The sequence below is a fragment of the Acanthisitta chloris genome, unplaced genomic scaffold, assembly GCF_000695815.1.
Source record: "Acanthisitta chloris isolate BGI_N310 unplaced genomic scaffold, ASM69581v1 scaffold11586, whole genome shotgun sequence".
Classification (NCBI taxonomy): domain Eukaryota; kingdom Metazoa; phylum Chordata; class Aves; order Passeriformes; family Acanthisittidae; genus Acanthisitta; species Acanthisitta chloris.
This window is the reverse complement of record NW_008679785.1, coordinates 49905-61749: the sequence shown is the minus strand read 5'-3', so window position 1 is coordinate 61749 and position 11845 is coordinate 49905. Positions and strand designations below refer to the sequence as shown.

The following is an 11845-nucleotide window of genomic DNA, read 5'->3' as shown; positions in this document are numbered from 1 at the left end:
TCTGCTCCAGTGTGGTTTGCAAACATCACTGATAACTGTGCTCGTGTGTGTGTGTGTATATATATATATATATATATAGGGATTACTTCATCTATCGTGCCTCCCCTTGGTTCACTACTGTTTTGTGAACTGTGACAGCTGTCTACAACCACATAACACCAGCAAAGAGTTCAGGGGAAGAGAAGGAAAGTATATCCCATTGAAACTGCAAGGGAAACTTAGCAAAGTAGAAAGTGATTAACCTTCGCAGGAAGGTACAGGTAATTTTCACTCCAGCAGTGAGTCACAGGGATTCTTGGGATTTGCCCAATATGAAGCAGTGGAGAAAGTAAGGAATAGGAATAGAGGACACTGTTTCTCTTTAATATAGTCAGTCCTTGACCTTTGTGTAGACAGGGTAAGCAGTAATGCCATAGTACCTGGTTTTGAAATGAGTTACTATAACGTGTAAGCTTGATCTCAGCTAATTAAAATACAACTTCTACAGTGTATACTAGATCTGGAAAACTGCTAGGTTGGCATAGCAGATTTGAGTTTAGCCTGGAAGTACCTGGAGGGGAGGACTGCTTGGCGGTCACACCTATGTGCATAATGCACTTTTGACAACATAAGCTTAATAAACTAGGAAAACAGGAGGAAAATGCTCATCTCCTGACAAAAGCTATTTCAAACTTCTAAATTTTATTTGACTGTTCCTTTGTATTCTAGAGCTTTTAGCAAGTTTCTGTGAATTTCTGAAACTTAGTAGCTTTTAAACCGCATAATCTTTTGTTGTCTCAGTTTCAGAATTAAGAAAACTGTTTGAACCAAACAACCGAGATTTTTTGGAAATGAAAAGGTAAAAAAAAAAAAGCCTTTGGCCTGTAAAACAAAACACAGAGCTTGTTTTGTTACCTCCTCTTAGAAACTCTCCCCTCAAGTGTTCAATATGCCTGATTTCACATTGTTCACATATTTTTCAGAAAAGAGAGAATAGCTAGACGCTTAGAAGGAATTGAAAATGATGCACAACCTATGCTTCTACAAAACTGCCCAGGATCAGTCACACACCGTTTGCTAGAGGAAGATACGCCAAGATATATGCGTGCAACTGATCCATACAGTCCCCATTTAGGTAAGTAGCATATGTCAGTCAGTCTTGCATTGCAGAATTGTTTCATGTTTACTGCTCTATCAGTTGGGCAGTACATGAAGAGTTCTACAGAAGAGCTGTGGTCAGGGGTTTTTTTCCTAACTTGCCTTTCAAGTCTCCAGTTTTCTTATTTTCTTATTGCTTTAAAACAACTCTAAATCGATACAAGAACTATTACTTATTAAAGAATTACTACTTAAGGAGTTATTAGTAATACACATTTCTTAATCATTTGTATGTGCTTTTAGAGACAAAAGTGCAAAAATGTCACACATGCATGTAGTCACTTTGATTTGTAAGAAAATGGGAAGCTTTTAGTTGACTCAAATTGAGCGGTGGGTACGGTACTCAGAGTTTTGGGATGGATGTGCTCATATATGTTATACTTTCGACAGGAAGATCAAATGAAGAGGAGGAAACTTCAGATTCTTCTGTAGAAAAACAACCCAGATCATCCAGATACCGAGCAGATATCACAGGAGGTAATACAGAGCCCTTGTATAGTACAGGAAACATGGATGTCCAGGAGCTAGAGTCAAAAGCAGAAAGAATAGCTAGGTACAAGGCAGAGAGACGACGCCAGCTGGCAGAGAAGTATGGATTATCTCTTGATTCGGATTTGGATTCTGACTACTCATCCAGATATACACGGGCACGGAAAGATCCTGACAGTGTGGAAAGAAAGGGAGTGAAAAGTGAAAGGCAAGATGATGAAAACAAGGACTATGGCACCCTGTATTTGTCCAGGACTGAGACGAAGGGGTCAAAGAGTGTGATTTCTGATTCCAAAGAGTACTCCAGCCATGAAGATAAAGACAACCTCTCAAATGAAAAGAGTGTTAGAAAAGCAGATGATGACAGTGCCATTAGACAGGCTTCTGACCCTTCAGCAACCTTGGATAGTTCTGTCTCTCTTTCACTTTCTGGACGAGAGTCTTCCTCCTATAACGAAGTGCCAATAACACCAAAGCAAACCCCCCGAGAATCCCTCTCTTCACCGAAGCGGGCAGCCTCACCAATCCATTTGCAGAATGACCAGCCCTTGCACAGTAACAGCAGACAAAGGTAAGCAGTATTTTTGTTTTTTCTCTTACAGTAGTTTCCTTTATCATAATCACCTTCTGTAGCAGTGTCTACAGTATTTATGAGAATGTATTTATTGCCTCTGAATAATCTGTTTAGTGGCTTTGGATGTCTCAGGCTGGATTGGTTGGTTTTATTGACTCACAGTGTGTTTCTGATATAAGGAAGTGGGTGTGTATTTCTCTGATTAGCTGTTTCCTTGGTTTCACTTTATAGTCCTAGAAGTTTTGCTAATATTAGGCCCTAAGAGTGGAATAACTGGTGTTTAAGATATTTGCGCAAACTAGAAGTTGAAGGAATTGAAATTGAAATCTGCTTGCCTTTTTTTTTTTTTTTAATAACCTGTTAGAGCAAGCCTTTAACTTTCTTTCCTCTATATCCTCTAATTGTTCAGGTGGGGGTTTCCAAGTAAATGCAAGCTGTTTCTCAATGAAGATTTGAACAGCTTCATGAAGGCTTCTGCCAAAATAAAACAGTTGTCAGAGTTAAAAGCTGAACAGTGTTTTGGGTCAGTTGAAATAATAGTTGATTTGTTTTTATGGTGTGAAAGTGCAAAACCCCCTTTGAATTGTGATAGACAACCTTTCAGATAGTATCCAGCATATATGTGTGTGAAGAGGCAGAGGGGAGAGTTAAAATTCCATGCTGAATTGTTTCAGATTTGACAAGTTCACTGCAGTAATAGGGTATCCAGATGCTTCCAGAAGGAAAAAAAAACCCCACAGGTTTTCACTAAGTTCACATTGTAATTTCATAGTGTAGTGCAAAACCACTGTCAGATCCTTGTGATGACTGAAAACAATGTTTGCCTAAGAATTTTTTAATAGTACAATATTTTCTAAGTATGAGTCTTTAATTTCTGGGTAGGTGGATAGATAGGAAATAACTTCAAAAGCTTAAGTTAAAATATTACAGCTAAAAATGATGTAAATTACAATTAGAACTTAATTGCAATCACATCTGCATCATGCTGAGCAGTGTTGATTGTTTTGAAGAAACTGAAATACCTGGCATAAACTGGCTTTCCATAGAGCACCAGAACTCTCAGTCCCCAGGTGTAAGAAACCAGGAAAAGAAGGCAAGAAACCAGCATGGATGAGTTGATTATTAAAGGGCAAGAAGCAAATGCACAGGCAGTGGAAGCAGGGACAGGTATTCTGAGAAGACTACACAGTTGTGTAGGGATGGTGTCAGGAAGGCCAAGGTGAAGCTGGAGCAGAACTTGGCAACGGGTGCATAGAATAACAAGAAGGACTTCTACAGTGATGTTATCCAGAAATGGAATGTCAAAGGAAGCAAGGCTGGCAGGCTGCTAACAACAGACAAGGAGAAGGCTGAGTTACTTAACTACTTTTTTGCCTCAGTCTTCAAAGGCAACCTGTCTTTCCATACCTCCTGAGCATGTGGACAGGAGGATAGTGACTGGGAAAGCAAAGCTCCTGCCACTGTAAGAGAAGATCAGGTTTGTGACCACCTAAGGAAACTGAACAAAAATAAGTCTATAGGACCCAATGAGATGAATCCCTGAGTCCTGAGGAAATTGGCTGATATATCTGCATGATATTTGAGCAGTCAGGTGAAGCCCCTGGTGATTGGAAGAAGGGAAACAATGCACCCATCTTTACATAAGGTAGAAAGGAGGACCTTGCAAGCTACCAACCTCTCAGCCTCACCTCTGTGCCTGGGAAGATCATGGGTCAGATCCTCTTAGAAGCTATGCTAAAGCACATATAGGATGGGGAGGTGATTCAAGACAGGCAGCACAGCTTCACCAAGGGCAAGTCCTGCCTGACCAACCTTCTGTGGCCTTCTGTGTTTGAGTGACTACATCAGTGGACAAGGGAAAGGCTATGGATGTCTCTGTGCTTCTGTGAGGCCTTTTACAAGTTCCCTTACAACATCTTCCTCTCTGAGTTGGATAGATAAGAATTTGATGGATAGGCTGTTCAGTAGATGAGGAATTGCTGGGATAGTTACATCCAGAAGATAGTGGTCAACAGCTCAGAGTCCTGATGGACTTCAGTGACAAGTGATGTCCCTCAGGGGTCCATGCTGGGACCTGTGCCATTTAATGTCTTTGTCAATGACACAGACAAAAGGACCTGAGTTCACCCTCAGTGAGTTTGCAGATGACACTGAATTCTTTGGTGTGGCTGACACTCCTGAAGGACAGGATGTGATCCAGAAGGACATGTACAAGCTTGAGAAGTGGACCCACAGAAACCTCATGAGGGGTTCGGTAAGGCCAAGTGCAAAGTCCTGCACCTGGACTGGGGCAAGCCCTAGTATCAGTACAGCCTGGGGGATGAAGGGATGGAGAGCAGCCCTGCTGAGAAGAGCTTAGGGAAACTGGTGACTGAAAAGCTGGACATGAGTTGGCAATGTGTGCTCATAGACCAGAAAGCCAACTGTGTCCTGGGCTGCTTCTAAAGAGGCATGACCAGCAGGTCAAGGAAGGTAATTCTGCCCCTCTGCTCTCATGAGACCCCACCTGGAGTACTGCATCCAGCCCTGGAGCCCTCAGCACAGGCAAGACATGGACCTGTTGGAGCAGGTCCAGAGGAGTCCACAAAAATGACCAGAGAGATGGCAAACCTCTCCTGTGAAGGAAGGCTGAGAGAGTTGGGATTGTTCAGCCTGGAGAAGAGAAGGCTCTGAGGAGACCTTATTGCAGTCTTTCAGTGCTTAAGGAAGACAGGGACAGACTTTTTAATGGTGTCTGTTGCAATAGTACAAGGATGAGTGGTTTTAAACTAGAAGATGGTAGATTGAGACTGGATGTAAGGAAGAAATGCTTTACAAGAAGGATGGTAAAACACTGGCACAGGTTGCTCAGAGAGGTAGTAGATGCCTCATCCCTGGAGACATTCAAGGTCAGGTTGGACAAGGCTCTGTACAACCTGACCTAGTTGAAGATGTTCCTGCTCATTGCAGGGGAGTTGGACTAGATGACCTTTGAAGGTCCCTTCCAACCCAAATTATTCTGTGATTCTATGAATAAGTAATAAGTTCATACAGATTGCTGACTGCATTATCTCTAATTTCAGATTCTTTTTGGCTGAGGCTTGAGTCAGTATTTGCATAAAACAAGTTGCCCATAATTGCTGTCTGTCTTATCTTTTGAAGGAAATCATCTGCACCCACCAAGATGTGGTGTAGCACTTAGAGCAGCCAAGAGCTTAAATTTAGGATTTGGTCTCTTGTTTGAACATGTAAATAGGCAGTAGGTGGTATTTTAAAGGCCAAGTTGCCAAGATGCCATTCTTTAATACCCCTGACAACTTCCTTGCCAGTGTGTACTCACTGGTATGATATTCAGAGATGTAAGAATCAGAAACTCTTGTCCCTGTTTCTGAGTGGTAAAGAAATCATTGTCTATCTACACACAGTCTGTTTAAAGTAACTCTTTGGTGGTCATGAGGCTATTTGCACAAGAGAAGCAAGGGCTAACTCCAGTTTTCCAGATGACTGCTGTTCTGAAGTCGGTTCCACATTATATAGGCTGTAAAATTGTTTATTAAATTTAAATTTCCTGAGTTCAAAATGGAAAATAAATGCAGCTTGCTTCGGAATACCTATAAAAGCTTTGTGCCTTCAGTCCTAAGAAGATTTAATAATTAATCCTGTTACCCATCATTGAGAAGACAACAAAGTGCTGAGAAGGTATCATTTGACATTGCCTGAATTTGACTGCTGAAATGACTGATTAACTCTCAATTCAAAACATGACCTGTCTTCTTCTGACTGCACTCTTCAAAGGATGAATGATCAAGTACAAATAATTGCTGCTTGGGCCATGCCCATTATAAACATGTGCCAAAGTACACATTAAGAGAGGAGAAGGAAGTTCTCTTCCTGCAAAGCAATTCCAGCCACCGGCTCAGCTTCTGTGAAAGGGTTTTACCTCCTATTTGGTCAGTTCCATTAGGGATACAAAAACATTTGGGGAAACAAAAGATGTTTCAACAGTTGGTGTTTGACTTTGTTCTAAGATTGATTTGGATGCCATGACAACAGTAGGTGAGTTCTCAAATTGAAACTTATTTGCAGCAAATACACTGTTATCTTAAGAAGGGTTGTTGATTTAATCTTTTCCAACTATTTTTTCTTAAGAGTCCAGCTAAGAAAATTTGAAGTAGATGACCTAGAGCTTGATTTGGGATTTTCATCTGGTTCTACTGCAATGCAGAGAGTTCTTTCAGGTGTAGGGATAGGTAATGGAAAGCATCCTGGATGCTTGTCACCTCTGGGGAGTGAGTTTGCAAACATTAATGTGGTAGGACATCCTGTGCTTGCAAGGTAAAAGTACTTGATTTGTAGGTAACAAATTGTAAGTAACAGTGGCATTAGGAAAGTCTTTGAGAAACTGTGTGTAGAAATCTGCAAGCACCCTTTCCTGCAGGGCTTTTAAAGGTTTGCAGTGCTCTTGTTTCTTTTTATGCTTTCAACTCCAAAATGGAAACTGAACGAAGTCAAGGCAAGATCAAATTTGTTTCTTAAGCTTTTCCTTTCCCATGTCACCCAGAGACACAGCATGTTTTACTTGTGCTAACTGGGTGTGCATTTCTGAAGTTTTTGTGGTACAGGATTCCATGAGGAGAGAGAGCTTCCAGATGCTCCTGAAAACTTCTTGTAGCCATCTGAATTTTGAACTTAATTAAATTCCTATTACTGCTTTGTTTTGTATGCAGCAGTCTTTACCGCTTTAAACCACAAATTAAAGGTTAAAGGTTTTAACAGCTTTTTTCAGATGTCTTTACATAAACCAACCTGCGGTGGAAAATGGCAAAAATATGGTTGTGTAGTTGCTTTCACTTCTCAAATTTTGGACAGTGTACACTTGGTAAAGTTACCTTTGCAAAATCTTTACCATTTAGAATACTTTTTAGGTGTTTGTGGAGTTAATATGATAGATTGTTTCACAGTTTATCACCTTAGAATTTGATTTTGTTTTCTTGGAACAGTCCTCTGCAGTTGAGTAATTAGAAATAAAGAGCAGTGGGGAGGGAAGATTGGGAGAAATAATGGGACGATGTGTTGAGATGTCAAAAATTACCTGAAGTTCTGTTTCCTGTAGTAGTGCAGGGAAAGCAAAACCTGAATGGTTTCTTCAGAAAGATTCAGAAGGAGACACACCTTCACTTATCAGCTGGCCCTCCAGGTATCATAAACGTAGCTGTGTGGCTAACAATCAGACTACAAACCTCCCCTTTCTTTCCCTTTACTCTGTCTTCATTTAACACTTGCCTTTAATTTTCCTTTAACAGCAGCAAACTAGAAAGTGTTATTTCTTGTGGATAAACAGCTGTTGAAACTTTTCTGAATCACCTGCTTTGATTCTAACTTATGACCAATTGGTATTTTGACGAAGAAGTACGAATTCCCTGAGCTTCTTCCACAGCCACTCTCATTCTGGCTTCCACTAAATTTTATAACTTATTTTAGCTCACTTTATACTCTGGAAACAAGCAGATTTTTATATCATGCACAAATCCATCTTAGCATTTTTTACAATTAGTTCCTTGAATTCCAAAGGAGATGGTACAAGAGAAGTAAAAAAAAAAAACTTATATGGAAAAGTAAAGCAAGATCTTGATTGGAGCTACAGGCAGCTGCTTTCTCCCAGTTTGGTAATGCACAGAGTGACCCCACCATGAAAACCATTGAAGGAAGACTCTATTTCATGTTCCTGATTGAAGTAATTCTTATAACCCAGTACTAACAGAGGTGTGGATGTTTTGGAGAATGCTTGGTACATGTAGTTCAAAGAATACTTTTTCAAACTTAACACACTTCATGTGCTTAAGTAACTTCTCAAATGTTTCCTGATAAGTGCATCAATCCTCAGAGGTAAGAAGCTCCAAAATATTAGAAAGATTGGCATTTCAGATAACTTCAAGTATTCCGAATTATTCTCTCAGATCATTTGCCCTTTTTTTGCCCTAAATCGTACCCTTTTTAATAATGTAAGCTTTAAAAAGCCTGTTGGTAGCAAGCCTGGAATTGCACATACTTTGGGCTGGATCACTTATTTTCAAATAGAGAGCTGCTATCCTGTTTTACTTGAATTTCTCTCCTTCCTCAGAATTAAAATTTTATGCCCGTTTGGGAGGGGAGGAAGTAGAGGGCTTTCATTTTCAATACTGGTTGTGTGTTATCTACAAATGCTCACCCTGTAAGCTGTCTGAGCACTTGGTGAGGCTGTAAAGGTGCTGGACAGCTTACCAGCAGTGAGAGCCACAGAGCAAAGGCTGCCTCTGGCTGCACGTGCTTTGCCTTCCATTGTGCCGTTGCATTCAGTGTCTAAAGGTAAAATACGACTCTGTTTTTGCATGGATGTTACACAAGTCCAGAGGTGTTTCTAGAAAACACAATGAGACAAGGTAACTTTTGAGAACATTCCTGCAAGTTTGGAATGTTAAACTGTAATGAAAAGTGTTAAAACAGAATGCTTGTTTTGGTTTTTAAACCCTTTCTCCCCTGCAAGCTCTCGAAAGAGCAACAGCCATGCCATAGTTTCTTTTTAGGCTTTCAGAGCTTGAAGTTTCAACATTTTTTTCTCACTTACTGAAACAGGTTACACTACATGTAACATTTCAGATGTCTTATATGATACATAAAAGGACAAGTAAACCAAGTTCTGGCAAACCATTTGAAAAGCTAGGTGAAGATTAATGTGTTTTTTCATCCCTTTTCCCCAGTGCAACAGGATCTTGGTATGACATAAACTGTCCAGTGTTCAGACATCTTCAAAAATCTCACTACACTCATGATTTCCAGTGGCATTTGCAATTTCAGGCTGAACCCAACACTTTGATAATATAAAAAGCAGTTTTGATCATCTTGTTTGTTTGAGACTATGGGTATGTGCTGTTTGGCAAACGCAGTTGTGACCTCATGAGAACATGCTGTATGTTTTCAGAGCTTGCAGAGTACCTTCTCAGGAGTCATGCATGTTTGAGGGCCTGTGAATACTTAAGTGTTTTTGAGCCATCTTACTGCAAAGATTCAGGGGGAGGAAGGGGTTGCATCATAGGACTGCTTTCTTTTATGCATTGATTGCTTTTTATTTTAATACAATTTTGCTGTCTGTATCCACAGTAGGTGTCTGTGTTCCTTTCCAGATTGGGTATTGCTGTTCACAGCTTTAATCCTTTTTCTTTCTTAAAGAGTAAAAGTTAGAGAGAAATTGGTGAAAGAGGAAAGTGCTCGTGGAAGCCCTGAACATGTCACAGACACAGTATCTCACAGAAAATCCCATCCAGTGCCAGCCCACTACATGGCTCTTCAGACAGAAACATCTGCCTTTGATAGGGTTACAAATCAGCCCATCAGTTCCGTCCGCCAACCGATACATGGCTATATTCAGCCTGCTGGCATTGCTCACACAGCTCAGCTGATGGCAGCAGAAGAACCAGCAAACATCCCTGTTGGCAGCCTCCTCCCATCAGACAGTGTTAGCCTCGTAACAAAATCAGCAGCAGCCACTGCATCAGAGAGTGAAAAGAAAGAAGCACCTGCTTACAGAACAAAGCCTGATGAGGAAGATTCCTTGGAGGGTGAGCAAGCTTCCAAAGGCAGAAGACCAATTTTGCCATCTGAGATTCGTAAGCAAGGGAAGAACCATGAAGGTCTCTTTGGAGGAGGAGAGTTGGATAACCCCATGGGGAGTTCCTCATTTGCAAGCAAGCCAAAAGTTAACTCCGAAATTCAGAAGGAGCTGGAGTGCAATAAGAGGCAGGTTCCCGAGCAGCAGTTTAAGACCCCTGAGAACAGAGAAAGGAGTGAAGCTGTTATGTACATACAGAGTGGGTCTGTATTGCAGCCTGGCAATGCAAAGACTCCGGTTTGGAAAGTGTCAACAACAAAGCATAAGGTCCTGACTCGCTCAATGTCTGACTACACTGTGACTCCTAAGCTAGAAGCTTTTAAAAGTAAGGAGAGCATGGAAGGAAATCCACCAAATGGTGAGATTGGCATGGTTGACACTAAAGTCTCTGTTGCCCAGCTCCGTAATGTCTTTCTGGAGACTGCTAATGCCAACAAGAAAACGGAACTGTAGGTGACATTTCAGTCGTATTTTGGTGTGAAGCTTGCACGTCCTTGGCAAAAATGACACACACTCAACAGCAGTTGTGTTCGGCACTTAAAGCACACAGCTTAACTCTCACCAGTGTGTACTGGAGGCTGAGATGGTTTGAATCCTGCTTTTCTGCTTCTGCTTGCTAGTGCAAGTTGTGATGTGGGGTAGCTGGAATGTGACCGTCTGCGCATGTACCGGAGGAGCATGCAGAGTGATCTCTAGTGAATTGTTGAGATGCTTACATCTGTGCTTTACTTCTCTCTCCTGTTTTCTTTTCAATGCTCTCTCTATCGTGCGGTTTGAAAGTGAATCTCGGTTTGAGATGTCAACAGCAGGTAGTACTGTGTCTGCCAATGGTGACCGTGAAAGAGGGCCACGAAAGGCGAGGCGCTATTTTACTCCTGGTGAAAATAGAAAGACTTCTGAGAGATTTAAAACTCAACCTATAACGTCAGCAGAACGAAAGGAGACAGATAGGTAGGCACGTACGTAGCTCTGTGTAGCATTCTGGTGCAGGTAGACTTGAACAAGCTTCTGAAAAGACTGTTTATTGGCATAAACATTTTGCGAGGTTATTGTTTCTCTTTTTAAAAAAATCAAGTGTTTTTTATTGCTTCTTATAAAATGAAACCCAATATAACCCCAACAAAACCAGTTTGTTGCAAATTCCTCTCGCATAAAATGGTGAACAGTCAATCATAATAAAGTACTGTAGCTGCCTGGTTCTGTCTAATGATAAATGCTTTTGGTTTTGTATAAAGAGTTTCCTTACCATCTACTTTGCTTTATCATTACTCTTTTTGTAAACCACCAATGCTACCTATTTATGTTAAGAGAGCTGGTGGCAAATCTTAGACTTTTATCTTCTGCAAGATGAACTAGAAATCATTTTCCTTTACTACAGTTAAGTTTGGCTGCAATTGCTTGCCTTTTTGCTTTATTAAAGGATGTCCAAGTGGAAAGTGAAAAGTCTTAAGACTTCTGAATTCCTGCTATTTCAGATGAAATTTGAATTTAATTTTCAATGTCTTGTTTCCAACTAACTTCTTTCTGTTTGTTTATTTTTCACAAGGTCAATTTTGAGTATAGAAATACCAACTGCTGAAGGTATGTCACCATGCTGTTTTCTAAGGAAGAAATGGGAGCAAATGTATTTTGTTTTATTTTAACGGGAGAACTATCTGATAATGAAAAAAAATCAACTTGAAAATAACTGTCACTATCTATAATATGTTTGAAGTACCACTTTTCCTTGGGCTATGGATAATATAGACTTGATTTCAAATTCACTCAAGTCTAAAAGTCTGTCTGTGGATACTGAGCTTCATATGGAAGTCAAGGAGGGGAATGGTTGGACACTTTTCAACATAGTTGGGGTTGGGGTTTTTTCTAAATTAGACAATAAATAAGCTAGTTGTTGTGGGGGAAGAGTACACTTTTAAATCAGTGGTCTAAGACTAATAACTAAAAAGCCTTTAGTATAATGTGAAATTGATGTTGCTAGTGCTTGTTTTCTGTCTAAGGAAGTTGCAAAATACAGGTTACTA

The 11845-nt window shown here is 40.4% G+C and overlaps 1 protein-coding gene across 1 annotated transcript in view; it reads left to right on the top strand.

Annotated features, from left to right (window-relative positions):
- Positions 1-784: 784 nt before the first annotated feature.
- SVIL (supervillin) overlaps positions 785-11845 on the top strand; it is a 57873-nt gene continuing 46812 nt past the window's right edge. Inside the window, exons 1-7 of the mRNA XM_009077450.1 lie at positions 785-838; positions 963-1114; positions 1528-2197; positions 7293-7376; positions 9386-10273; positions 10605-10775; positions 11371-11405. Of these exons, the coding sequence (XP_009075698.1) occupies positions 831-838; positions 963-1114; positions 1528-2197; positions 7293-7376; positions 9386-10273; positions 10605-10775; positions 11371-11405 (2008 nt within the window). The 5' untranslated portion in view covers positions 785-830. The remainder of the gene's footprint in view (positions 839-962; positions 1115-1527; positions 2198-7292; positions 7377-9385; positions 10274-10604; positions 10776-11370; positions 11406-11845) is intronic.